This window comes from Puntigrus tetrazona, chromosome 9 (assembly GCF_018831695.1).
Source record: "Puntigrus tetrazona isolate hp1 chromosome 9, ASM1883169v1, whole genome shotgun sequence".
NCBI lineage: Eukaryota > Metazoa > Chordata > Actinopteri > Cypriniformes > Cyprinidae > Puntigrus > Puntigrus tetrazona.
The window spans coordinates 24,120,089-24,132,588 of record NC_056707.1 but is presented as its reverse complement, the minus strand read 5'-3'; the positions used below and the strand labels follow the sequence as shown (position 1 = coordinate 24,132,588).

Genomic DNA, 12,500 nt, shown 5'->3' with positions numbered 1-12,500 from the left:
AGAAGACATCTGCTGAATTGGAGTTACATACACACAAGTTACATACACACAAGACAACCTTCTTTTATGTAATCTAACAGTTAATCTAGTATTTTCTCAAATAAATTATATATATAAAAATATATATTTATAAAAAATTATATATATATATATATATATATATATATATATATATATAGAGAGAGAGAGAGAGAAAAAAAAAATTATATATTATATACATATATATATATATATATATATATATATATATATATATATATATATATATATATATATATATATATTTTTTTTTTTTTTTTTTTTTTTTCAATCCAAAATGTAAAATTACAAATATTACAATCCAAAATAATGCTTAATATTTGAATACATTTTAAAGTGAAATTAAATTTGTGCGAGGTAAAACTGAAATTTAAGCATTTTTGATTAACTGAAAGTTCAAAAGAGCAACATTTATTTTAAACATTTAAAAACATCTTTACGGTCGCTATTGTCTAATTTAATACATCCATGCTGAACAAAAGTGAAAAATTATATAAAACAAAAAAAAAACTACTTACCAGTCCCAGACTTTTGAACGGTAAGGTACATGTGCTAAGATTGAAGAAAAGGTGTGTTTTAATTAAAATTCTGACTCACCCTGAAGGACATTTCAATATTTTCTCCTCCCCAAATCTCCATCGCCTCATCATAGCTTCCTACATGGTAGAAATAATCTCTGGAAATGGAGAACAATCCCCCTGCGAACGTCGGCGTCCTGCGAGGGCAAACGCGATTACAGTCTAAAAGTTGTTGTTTTTTTTTTTTCATTAGAATTAAATGACTGAAATGTGTGGATGGAGAGTAAAAAACGTTTAATGGAAAACAAGCAATGAAATCCAGCGAGTATTTCCAAATCTATTTACAGTCACGCTGTTCCGAACCTGCATGGCATTTTCTCGTCCACTTAACACGAAATGATTTCCGAAGGATCATGCGACGCTGAAGACGGATGCTGAAAATTCAGCTTTGCGTCGCACAAATAAATTACATTTTAAAATGTATTCAAATACAAAAGAGTTATTTCGAATAGCAATAATATAATCGCAATATTACAAGTTGTACTGATTTGATTCAGTGAGCAGAAGGGTCTTTTAAAGGGCGCTTCGATGACTGTAAAGTGCGTGTTTTCTTACTTAATAGGGTACGTCTCGTCTTTGCGTCTCCGTTTCTCGTGATCCGGAAGGGTCTCCCAACCAAAAGACAGGCCCCAGTCGAAATTCCCCCGGTTGTGATGCTGTCCGTACGGTGAGGGTTTCATGAACTCGAACGTGTTCAGGTCAATGGTGGTTATGTCGGGACTCACCACGGCCGTGGAGTTCTCTGCTATCCTAGCCAGCAGCGGCTCGAGCCATCCGTGGAAACATTCACCTGAACAAACCAAGCGCAAATCGCTTGATAAAAATCACTTTGAAGTCTTCCAGTACATTCCTGGCCTTAGGCTACGCCATCACCTCTTACTCTCATTCGCTTCAAGGTACGCACTTACAAACACCCCGACGCATAAACACAGGCCGGATGAATAAATAAGAGCGTCTTCTAAATCAATTTTAGTCATTTCTGCATTCCGGCTGACCGTCCGGCACACCGGCGGAGGACACAAACACTTTCTAAAAAAACATCATGAATGTTTAACGAGCCTAAACTCAGACGGAATTAAAAAGCGTCAGATTCTTTCCAGCGCCGAGCAGCTCTAACCGACCGCAGGCTTGTTATAAAGAGCGCCTTTATTAAGAGACAAACCCTATTAATGTGAATCCAGCTCATTTTTGAAAACGAGCTTTCATGCGGTGTGAATGAAAACATCCTGCCAAGGTTTTAAATCGGAAAGTGCGCCGCGTATAAAGCCATTGTCTCTTCAAACAAAGAGTCGACTCCGAATCATCGGTTTGGAATGAACTGTTGAGCGAATCTTTTGGGAGCAATCCAAAATATGATCCTTTTATTACCACTTTAGGCACTTTAGAAAGACTCACAGTGGGCATCCAGGAAGGTGAGAGTTTCTCCCGTGGCAACCGAGGCCCCAAGGAGGCGTGCGGTGATCAGGCCTTTCCGCTCTCGCTGACGGACCACGCGAACAATGTGCAGCTGTTTCAGATACTCGTCCAGGTCATCCTTTAGTCGCTCTGTGAGAAAGGTAAATATCAAAAAAATGCGCGTTTGTGCATTTTGCAGTCAATTATTGACTTTCTTTTTCGCGAAATACTAAGGAATTTATTCTTTCTTGGAGCAGAATCGAGATGGTGGACGAAATGAGCCAGACGGCCATTATAAATATTTCATATATGTTTTTTTGTTTTTGTTTTTTTGCAAGACATTAATATTTTAAAACAGATTTATAATATTACAAAAGATTTCTATTCTGAATAAATTCTAGCTTATATTTTTACATCTTCTATTCATCAAAAAATTAAGCACGGTTTTCTCATTATTATAAATGCTGAAAAGACTTAATTTATAATAATCATAAATGTTGCTTGAGAGGCAAATCAGCTTAATTTGAATTATTAGGCATTTTATAATTATTTCTGAAGCATTGTTTAAAGCTGAAGACTGAAGTAATGATGCTGAAATTCTGCTGTGCATCACGGAAATAAAATTATGTTTAAATACATTCACATAGGAAACATTTTATATTATAATAATATTTCATAATTTGGCTTTACTACAGTATTTTTTCATTAAAGAAATGCAGCCTTGGTGAGCAGAAGAGTTTTTTTTTTTTATCAGACCAATCACAGTAAGTATATATTTAAAGGGATAGTCTCAGCACCAGTCTCAGTAGTATATATTTAAAGGGATAGTTCACCCAAAAATCATGTTAGGATCCCTGTTGTCAATGGGAGGGTAAGAGAGCTCTTGAAATTCATCACAAATATTTTAATTTGTGTTCCAAAGATGAACAAAGGTCTTACAGATTTGCATTTTTGGGTGAACCATGCCTTTAATATTTGCATGCTACACTTTTTCAAGTATTTCTATGCTTATTAAGCATCAAGCATAAGTGGAGGCACTTTAGTTAGGACGTTCCCTTAAAAGGCAGCTGCCTGTGTTGCACACTGCAAGGTCGCTTAATAGGCTTTAGAGCACATTTCTTACAGATTGCACAGATATTGCTCTTCCAACTTCTTTCAGTGTTACTTTTAAAGTGTATTCTTCAATTTAAAGTTCTTCTTTCAGACCGATTTAGTATTCGGTGAGGGTATGTTTTAGATTCAGCGTGCTGGGATAAAAGACAAAATAATACCCTTTTAGCAAAGGAGCAAGACAAAGCTCAACCAGCACCTTTAATCTAGTAGATATGGGTGTGTACGTATTCATTAAGCATAAATATCTCCTTTCATGAGTCTGCAGTCTCCCAGCAGCCCTCAGGGCAAAGCCACTGACCAGCACTTTGGAATAACATTATGCATTATACAGAACTGAGGAGTAAATGGCTAAAAACAGCAACAGTAAAGGGTTACTTATGCACAAATACCAGCTCTACAATGAACTGAAATCAGTTTTGGTTCAACCCGGGTTGGACAGAGCAATTGAAACTTGATTCATTTGAAACGTCTTCATGTTGACGGCACCCACTGTCTTCAATAGGGGACCACCAGCTGTTTGCTTACCAACATTGCATACCAACAGCTGAAATAAAATAACACAGGTTTGGAAAAAACCATCACTTGAGCCTAACCTCTTCAGACTGGTTTTTTTTAATCAGCAGGGAGGGTTTCTTGACCATTTAACTGCTTTAAATTATAAGTCGCTTGGGACTCCAGTTAAGAAGTGACTTTCCCAACCCAGACATTGTGATTTATGATATTACATAATATGCATTATCCTCCTCAGAAGCATTTAAGAGTAAAGGTGCAACGCTAATCCTTGTGAAAGCAGCTGAAGTGACTCACAGGGACGTTCTATAGGTTTTGGCTGCCTCCGAGGGTGGGGAACTACACACACAAGACCGGTCTTTCTCAGCGGAAGCGAGAACCGCTTGAGAAAGAGAGACGGAGGGTGTAATTAAAAGAAGAGGGAGCGTAAAAGAAGAGTTGAAAGCCAATTCCCTGGCTTTTATTTCACGCATGGCATGTGGCCAAAAGAGAAAGTTCAGTCCCTGCGTGATTCAACCAGGGAAACGGAGAGATGAGATCTAGTGCTGCGGTTCTCAACCCAAAATGGATAGCATCGGGTCTGTTTTAGGGTAAAAACTATGTAAAATGCGAATAATCGAATGCTGCTGATAACGTACAGAACCGTAAAAATGAGTCTTCCTTTATGAAAGAAATTAATATTTTCAAGGATGCATTAAATTAAATAAAAAAATGTATTGCATTAAAAGTGACAGCGAGGATATTTTGAATGTTTCAAAAGAATTCTATTCCAAATAAAGTATGTTCTTTTGAACTTTCATACTCCTCGTGAAATCCTAAAAAAAAAAGTGTCACGTTTTCCACAAAAATTAATGACGGTATGTTTCCATGAGCGGCAAACCAGTATATTTGAACAATTTCTGAAGGATCACGTGACCCTGAAGACTTACGTAATGATGCTGAAAATTCAGATTTTACATTTAAATTACATTTAAACAGATACTAACACAGCCAATGTTGGTTAGAGTTGGTTAAATTTTTTATATTATACAATATTACTGTTTTAATGATCAAATAAATACACCATTGGCGAGCATCGGGTACTTATTTTAAAAACATTCATTAAAAACCAAACTGTTGCAAAACAGTGTAATTGCATATTCAGGAAAGCAAGGATTCAGCATCGACTCAGTGGCATTTAAAACAGAGGAAAACAATGCTCCGTGCGTCTTTTGTCAGTTTTACACCCCGTCAAACTCTGTGGTATTTCGGTGCTAACTCGTTTGCCATGCAGCACACCCTCATCCTCAAAAACCACGAATAAAAGCACACAAGGTAAAAGAAACCAGATACAGCCGCATGCAACTGTGTTACGGTCATAACATGGTTTAGTTGCTGAGAAACTAGAAAAATCATATGCATGTGGATACTGCTGGAATTTAATTGGTAACGCTTTACAGCAAGGTCGTGTTTGTTAGTGCATTAACGAATGATGTTAACGAATTGAAAATTTTTTGTGTTAAGTTGAGCCACCACTTGAGGTCTTAAGTCAAATACGACTTCTGAAGCAAACCGGTTAGCAAGCACTGCCCTAATGCTCTTTTTCTTCGTCCACCTGTCAAACAATCTGTTTTTCTAAAGAGTCCACCGATGGCCGTCTATACCCCAGACCCCCTTCAACCACCGAGCGAAACCCCTCCGAGGACATTCCCAAACAGCTCTGTTTCCTGTAGTAACCTGCTTCACGAGCGCCGGGTGTCAGCGGGCCTACAGGAATTCAGTAAAGCGGGCCGCTTGAGTGAAACCGGACGCCCATTAAAACACGCGGACCGTCTGATGGGGCGGCGCGCTGGAGGTGAGCGGGGTTACCGTCAGAGCTGGCGTCGTCCACGAGGATGATTTCTTTGAGGAGCAGGGCAGGGGAGGCGTGTAGGACGCTGTAGACGGTCCGCAGCAACGTGCTCCACGCCTCGTTGTGGAAGACGATGATCACGCTTGTGGTCGGCAGAGGTGGACAGCGTCTGAACGTCTGCTCGATGCATCTGCGAGAGGAAAGGAGACACGGAGAAATAAAGGGAAGATGGGGGGAGGATGTTTCATGCAACAGATGTCTGCGAAATTAGGGCCGGGGCAATATATTGGCCCCATTCGGCTAGTGCATTTGCTAAAGATGTATGCAGAGTTCAGACGTCTGATGATTTTCTTTAAAATTAGCATTTTTTTTGGCTAGTATGCATAGGATTAGTTTTGTGAGTGCTGGTACTTCTCAGTGACTTGAGGCTGGGATTTAGCGCATTTAAAAAAAAATGCAAATACTTGATACATACAGTATGTGTGAAGAGCATTCGCTCAATATCATTATCTCAATTTTGACCAAGATGGTTTTTACATTGGAACTCTTCATATATAAACAAACGACGAAACATATAAACGAATAAAAATTATTACTTGAAATAAAATAGCATCAACACAAATACGAATTTCTAAAAAATACAATAAAATAAAAATAATGATAATATTTTAGAAAGGTTTGGTTTGTTAACATAGGTTAAGTAACAATTAAAATACTTTAACACATTTATTAATCCTGGTTGACGTCAATTTCTGTGTTTATTAATACATTACTTTAAAAATTTAAACAAATGTATGTATAAAACCTACCCAGCCAAAAAAACATTAACGAGCGAAAAAGAAAAACAAAATTACTAAAACTTTAACTGAAATGAATAATGGAAAGACTAAAGCAAAAATAAAACTATAGCAGCATCAGGATAACTATAAATGAACACATTTATCATTTTCAGTTGATAAACAGCATTCGAATTAGAAAGTTTGACTGGTTTCTGAGAATCAGAAAATGTGCATGATTATAAATCAGTTCAACACTAATGCATTTTATTTGAATCACCTTACAATATTTATGTTCAGTATTTTTATATCGTTGCATATAGGTAATATTACACAATTTTTTTTTTACTAGATTTCTATTGTATGCTACTTCTTGCAAATAATTAATTTAGCCGTGATAGCCGTTTGGTTCAATTGATGACGGATTACAATCACCCTTCCGAGGCTTTTTAAGGTAAATGCATAAATATCACGATTTATTTAGGCCGCGTCACCCAGTCCTCGTCTGGGTTTTATCCTGCAGACTCCTAATTGCGCGTTGTGCGACGCTTTGCATAACAACGAGCAACATATCACCCCGCTAAAGCAATAATGGCAAGAATAAACGTGTATAATTAGAGTAAAAAGCTAGTTTTTGTCTCAGTCTGTAATTAGTAGCAATATCTGCATAGACATGTTTAAATAACGCGTCTGAGGACAAAAGCTAGTCTGTAGTTTCGGAGCGACCGACTATCCTGACTGATTCTCCTCTAGATTCCACGCACACTTACATTCCCGGTAAATTTTCAGACGCTTCAAGTACTTCAGATTACGCACTTTATATGCCACATAACAAACACTAAAAACATGACGGGGTTAGATTAAAAAAAAACTATTTTAGAATTAGAAAAATGCCAAATAGTTACACGTTCGGAGCTCATTGCGTTTGTGTTTTTCTCTGCTGGTATTGTGCTACCACTTGGATCTACACGGTGGTCTCCTCGTGTTATTTTCGGTCTGTTTTGGATTGAGTTTTGACAGTCAGAGCTGCAGAAGCCGCATTCGGATTCGGCAAAAAAAGCTGATCACCTTTGCGTGTGTTTTACGCAGGGACCTTCTAAAATCTTTACTATACTTGCCTTTCAACATGACTGTATATGAAGATTTTTTTTTTTCATTAAAGGGTTCCCACACTTTTCGACTAATGAATCTCTAACTTTTCCTGTCAAAGCCACGCGTATTGATATTTTTTAATCTGCGTAAAATGTCCTACACAGGGACTACCATATGAAAAATGTTTAATGTTTAATGTGTTAAGTAATAAATAAATAAGTTAAATAAGTTTAATGTGTTCCTGGAACATTTTAACCCAAATATTTAGTGGATCAGATCGCGTAAACAATGCCTAAAAACTATCAAATCTGATTTTTGTTTTGCTGCTCCAGGGTCAACAGAGATATTGATTCAGGAGCACGTTACACTCTGCAATATCAGCTTCTGCGAGTACATACATAAATGCTTACATGAATAGTTTCGCTCTTGCTAAATGCAAGAATTTATGTAAGAATAATTTAATGCACATCTACCACGTTCCACGAATGAGGCTCATTATCCATCGGCAATATTCATCAGATTATATCATTGAAAGCTGGCATAACCACACAAATGAGTATTCACTTCATACATTTGCATGACCTTGGATTTTATTAAATACAATTTTTAAATTCCTTGATATTTCTGTGGGAACCCTGAATATTTATTTAAAAAAAAATTGGTAGCATTTAAATAATTACTTGCGCACCTCAACTGATGAATTTTCTTTCTTTTTTTAATTAGCTGAAAATCTATTCACCCTCGGGCCATCCAAGATGTACATGACTTTCTTTCTTCATCAGAACAGATTTGGTGAAATGTAACACTGCGTCATCACCAACGGATGCTCTGCAGTGAATGGGTGCCGTCAGAATTAGAGTCCATGCAGCTGCTAAAAACATCCACACCAATCCAGTCCATCAGTTGACGTCTCACAAAGTGAAAAGCTTCATATTTGTAAAAAATGACAAACAGGCCTTAAATTGTTTTACAATTAAAACAGTCCACAGTCTATAATAAGGACTGTTTTCGCCAGTAAACGGTGCTTGACATGCACCTATTTCCCTCCTGATTCAGACTCAACGACCTTTTACTAAAGAAGCAATATTACGGATGGATATTTTAGCCAAAATCGACTTTTTAAAGTCAGAGTGATGGGATTTGTTTCTTGGAAACATGCAGCTTTTCACCTCAGACGACGTTAACTGCCGGACGGGTCGCTGGTGGATCATTTTGCCGTTTTTTTACTCTCGTTCTGACGGCACCCATTCACTTGCAGAGGATCCGCTTTGTTGCGGGCAAGTGGCGTAACGCTAAATGCATCCAAATGCGTTCTACACGAACTCATCTACATCTACGGACGGCCTGAGGAGCGAGAACCTACTTTTTCGTTTGCAGGTGAACTATTCTCTTAAGACGCATGTACATACTCTGGAGGTCTCGTATCCGGGCCGAGGTCTCTGCTTAGTGAGATCCGATCGCTGGCGTACAAGTTAAAGCAGTGCTTCTCCTCTCCCCTCTCCTTCTCTTTTTGCTCCGACGAGCTCAGGCTGTCGGTGTGAAAAGCCTTCCCAGAAGCCCCTGGGGCGCTGGGGTTTTGCGGGGGTCTTTCTAGGACCGGTCGGAGCTCAGCGGCCGTGTAGTATCCAGACAGACAGGCCGGACTGTCCTGGCTCTCCTGCTTCCTCACCGGAGCTTTTATCTGCATCTTGGGCATAGCGTCCCGGAAGTTATTCACGGCGCCCATGACCATCTCAAGAACGCCGTCCCGTTTCTCCACAATGCCTCTGATCCAGGGTTCGTCCTGGGGGTTCTGACTGACCACCTCGCGCTGCATTAGAAACAGGAACGTCACGAACACCAGCGCCACTAAGGCCAGCTTCCACGGGTGCAGCCGCCTGCGCAGAAGCCTGCGGAAAAACGTCATTTTTTGGGGGGGGAGGGAGGCGAAGCCGGTCAGAGCGCGAGAAACAAAGCTTCACCCGAAACACACCCCGTGCGAAACATCACCGCCTGTCAAACCTGCGAAAGAGACAAAAAGACGACTCTGACACACCAGCAGCAGAGCACCGCGGACAAGTTCAGCAGTCCTCACAACTCGGGAAAAGCTGGGAACCCCAGTTCTGAACGTCCAACATAAACGTTTTCTTTGATATTTAAGCCTCTTTTAGGTGGCTGGGAAATCATTCTTCACTTGAGAGGTAATTTTGTGAACTTAATTTCTTTCACAACATTGCCTTGGAGAGAATTTTAACAGGAACTTTCCAAATGATAATTGGCCCTTTTAACCAACGGAAAAGTATTAATCATATTACAAACATCAGACTTGACAGGTCTTTTTTTGAAAAAAAAAAAATTATATATATTTTTATTTATTTATTTATTTATTTATAAATAAATATATATATCAAATTTTCGTGAGGCATGAGAATTCTTTGTTTGTACGTCTTTTAAAACTAGAATGCGTGATGCATCTTGTGTAGGTCAAAATAAAAAAAATATATACAATTAGATGCATATGATTTACTAAAAACATTGTTTTTATTGTGCTACTTGAAACTTTATGAAACGAGGCTTTTGGTTTTGCGCCTGCAAAATGAAACTGCTAAATGTTTTTAGAAACAGACATGGATTTAATCGTATTTGACCATAAACAATATAAATTATGAAGAAAACTGAACATGTTTTTTTTGTTTGTTTGCTCATTTTGATTCAACCCTAGAACGCGTGCACCTCGAAACACGTAGGCCTAAATAATCAAAATTCATAAACATACGCATATCATTTACCTAAAACGTGTTTTATTCATGAAAAAAGATTTTGATTATCACTCAAATGTATGTGTATGTATGCATTGTGGAGAAAAGCAAAAGAAAAGCGGTGTCTGACTAATATAACGTTACATAAAATGGAAAATGCTGGTAACAATGAGTAACGCAGACGCTTTACTTGAGGTATTACTTTTTTGTCAGATAAAAAAAACACATTTAACGCGACACATGCTGCTTTGTGGCTTTTTGAGTCATTTTTGGTTTATCAAATAGCACAATAACACCATCTATCCAAAGCTACGAGCCAGCGAACATCACGTAAACAAAGCCGAGAGAGCAAAGAAAGAGTAAGACGTACCGACTGCGCTTAAACATCGTTTAAGTTCATGACCAAGCGAGTTTTGAACTCCCTCAGCGACTGTCCCACGGCAGAACCGCTGACCACGACGATGTCAAAGCGCAGTCATCTCAGCCGGACTTCCGCGTCGTTGGATCCAGGTGCGCGTCTCTCAGGTAAAAGGGGCGGGGCTTGCGTAACGCGCGCGTAAGCGCCACATGTGCCTTCATTCTGTTAGGGCGAGTCCAGCAACGTCAACATTTTTTTTTTTAGCTATTAAAAAAATAAATAAATGCTGCTCTTACACTTACAAGGCTGAGCATTTAAATAGGGCATCGTTTAAACGTGTTGCGTCTCTAATAAAATTGTGTATTTTATTATTATTTGGGTTAGTCCTTCTAGACTCTTTAGCTTCCTCTCTATAATAGATAAATGGAATAAATTCCACTTTTTTAAAACAATTTGCAATTGCCAGCAGGGACGCTATCTAAAAGCAAATTGCTCCGCTTTTTAAAAAAATATTTATTTGAGTCATTTTCAGTGCGCGTCCGCCTACGACGTTGTAAAGGAAACAAAAACTTTGTTTCTGCTTTAAATAAATATCGCAAAAATCGACAATAAGCAGTAACACACGGACTTCGTGCTTTTAAGACCCCCAACCTTTTGTTATAAAGTCCTTTATTTAAACTTTAACTTTAAACTTTAGTTAAACTATTTAAGTAGTGGAGTCATTATAATCCGCACCCCACATTTACCTCTAAATATTTACGATGCATAAAGCCGCATAGGGTCCTGGCATCACCTATTTCCACGACTGAATGCATTTGTTAATGCAGAACCGTCATCTGACATCATTGAAAGGGTCTACGGCTGCCTTAAACTCACTTAGACGCATTACCACGATAAATCATCAGTATTAAAGAGAAGGTAGATGTAGAAAACGCTCACCAGACACGCTCAGCCCGAGGATTTTAATCACCGTGTCTTCGTGCACACGCGCTTCATAAAGAGCTCCTGTGTTTGCGGGGCAAAGAAAAGAAACCGGACACGAACCGGACAAGAGAAGAATACCAGAGAGGCTCGGGGTGTTCATCTGCGGGACACCGGAGATTTAACTTCCCACCGTGTCGCTTCGCCTCGAATCTCGCTGGAAACTGAGTTTAGTGAGAAAGCCGGACTCTTGCTGGAGGGTTGCGTTACGAACCGCTCGCGACCAAACTCAAAAGTTTAGTAATTGACATCGATGCGATGAGGATTTATTGCACAACCGAGATTCTTTTCACTGACACCGCCAAGCTAAAGTCTATTCGGTAAAACCCACTAAAAAATATCCCTGGGTATATATATATATATATATATATATATATATATATATATATATATATATATATATATATATATATATATATATATATTCATATGATAAAAAATGCTTAATATGAAATAAAGTTATATACGTAGTTATTAATGTAATTATGAAAGAAAGCAATCTAATTTAAAATGTTTATTTGTGTCTGTATGCTTGTGTGTATATACAGTCTTTTTAAAGATGTGATGTGGCATCCAACACACACACACACACACACACACACACACACACACACACACACACACACACACACACATATATATATATATATATATATATATATATATATATATATATTAATTATTGTTTTATAATAATAATAAAATTAAAGATGTTTATATATTAAATATTTTTGTACCAATTATAGGAATATAAATATGTAAATACATGGTTTTTACAGGCTTTTTCAAAATATGCACACGCTTGTGTATTTATACATGCATAATGAATATACACAGTGCACACATATATGTTATGTAAACAAAAACTTTTATTTGGGTGCATTTAATTGTGAAACATAATTTGACAGTACTACAGTACTATATATAGATAGAGAGAGAGAGAGAGAGAGAGAGAGAGAGAGAGAGAGAGAGAGAGAGAGAGAGAGAGAGAGAGAGAGAGAGAGAGAGAGAGAGAGAGAGAGAGAGAGAGAGAGAGAGAGAGAGAGAGAGAGAGAGAGAGAGAGAGAGAGAGAGAGAGAGAGAGAGAGA

General features: G+C 38.1%; 1 protein-coding gene across 1 annotated transcript in view; it reads right to left on the bottom strand.

Moving 5' to 3' along the window:
- The window catches only part of galnt3 (UDP-N-acetyl-alpha-D-galactosamine:polypeptide N-acetylgalactosaminyltransferase 3 (GalNAc-T3)), a 20,292-nt gene extending 8,785 nt beyond the window's left edge, over positions 1 to 11,507 (bottom strand). The window contains exons 1-7 of the mRNA XM_043249670.1: positions 11,370 to 11,507; positions 10,443 to 10,652; positions 8,744 to 9,335; positions 5,484 to 5,656; positions 2,013 to 2,162; positions 1,173 to 1,407; positions 637 to 754 (exon numbers count right to left, since the gene is read on the bottom strand). Coding sequence (XP_043105605.1) covers positions 637 to 754; positions 1,173 to 1,407; positions 2,013 to 2,162; positions 5,484 to 5,656; positions 8,744 to 9,240 — 1,173 coding nt within the window. The 5' untranslated portion in view covers positions 9,241 to 9,335; positions 10,443 to 10,652; positions 11,370 to 11,507. The remainder of the gene's footprint in view (positions 1 to 636; positions 755 to 1,172; positions 1,408 to 2,012; positions 2,163 to 5,483; positions 5,657 to 8,743; positions 9,336 to 10,442; positions 10,653 to 11,369) is intronic.
- Positions 11,508 to 12,500: the final 993 nt, after the last annotated feature.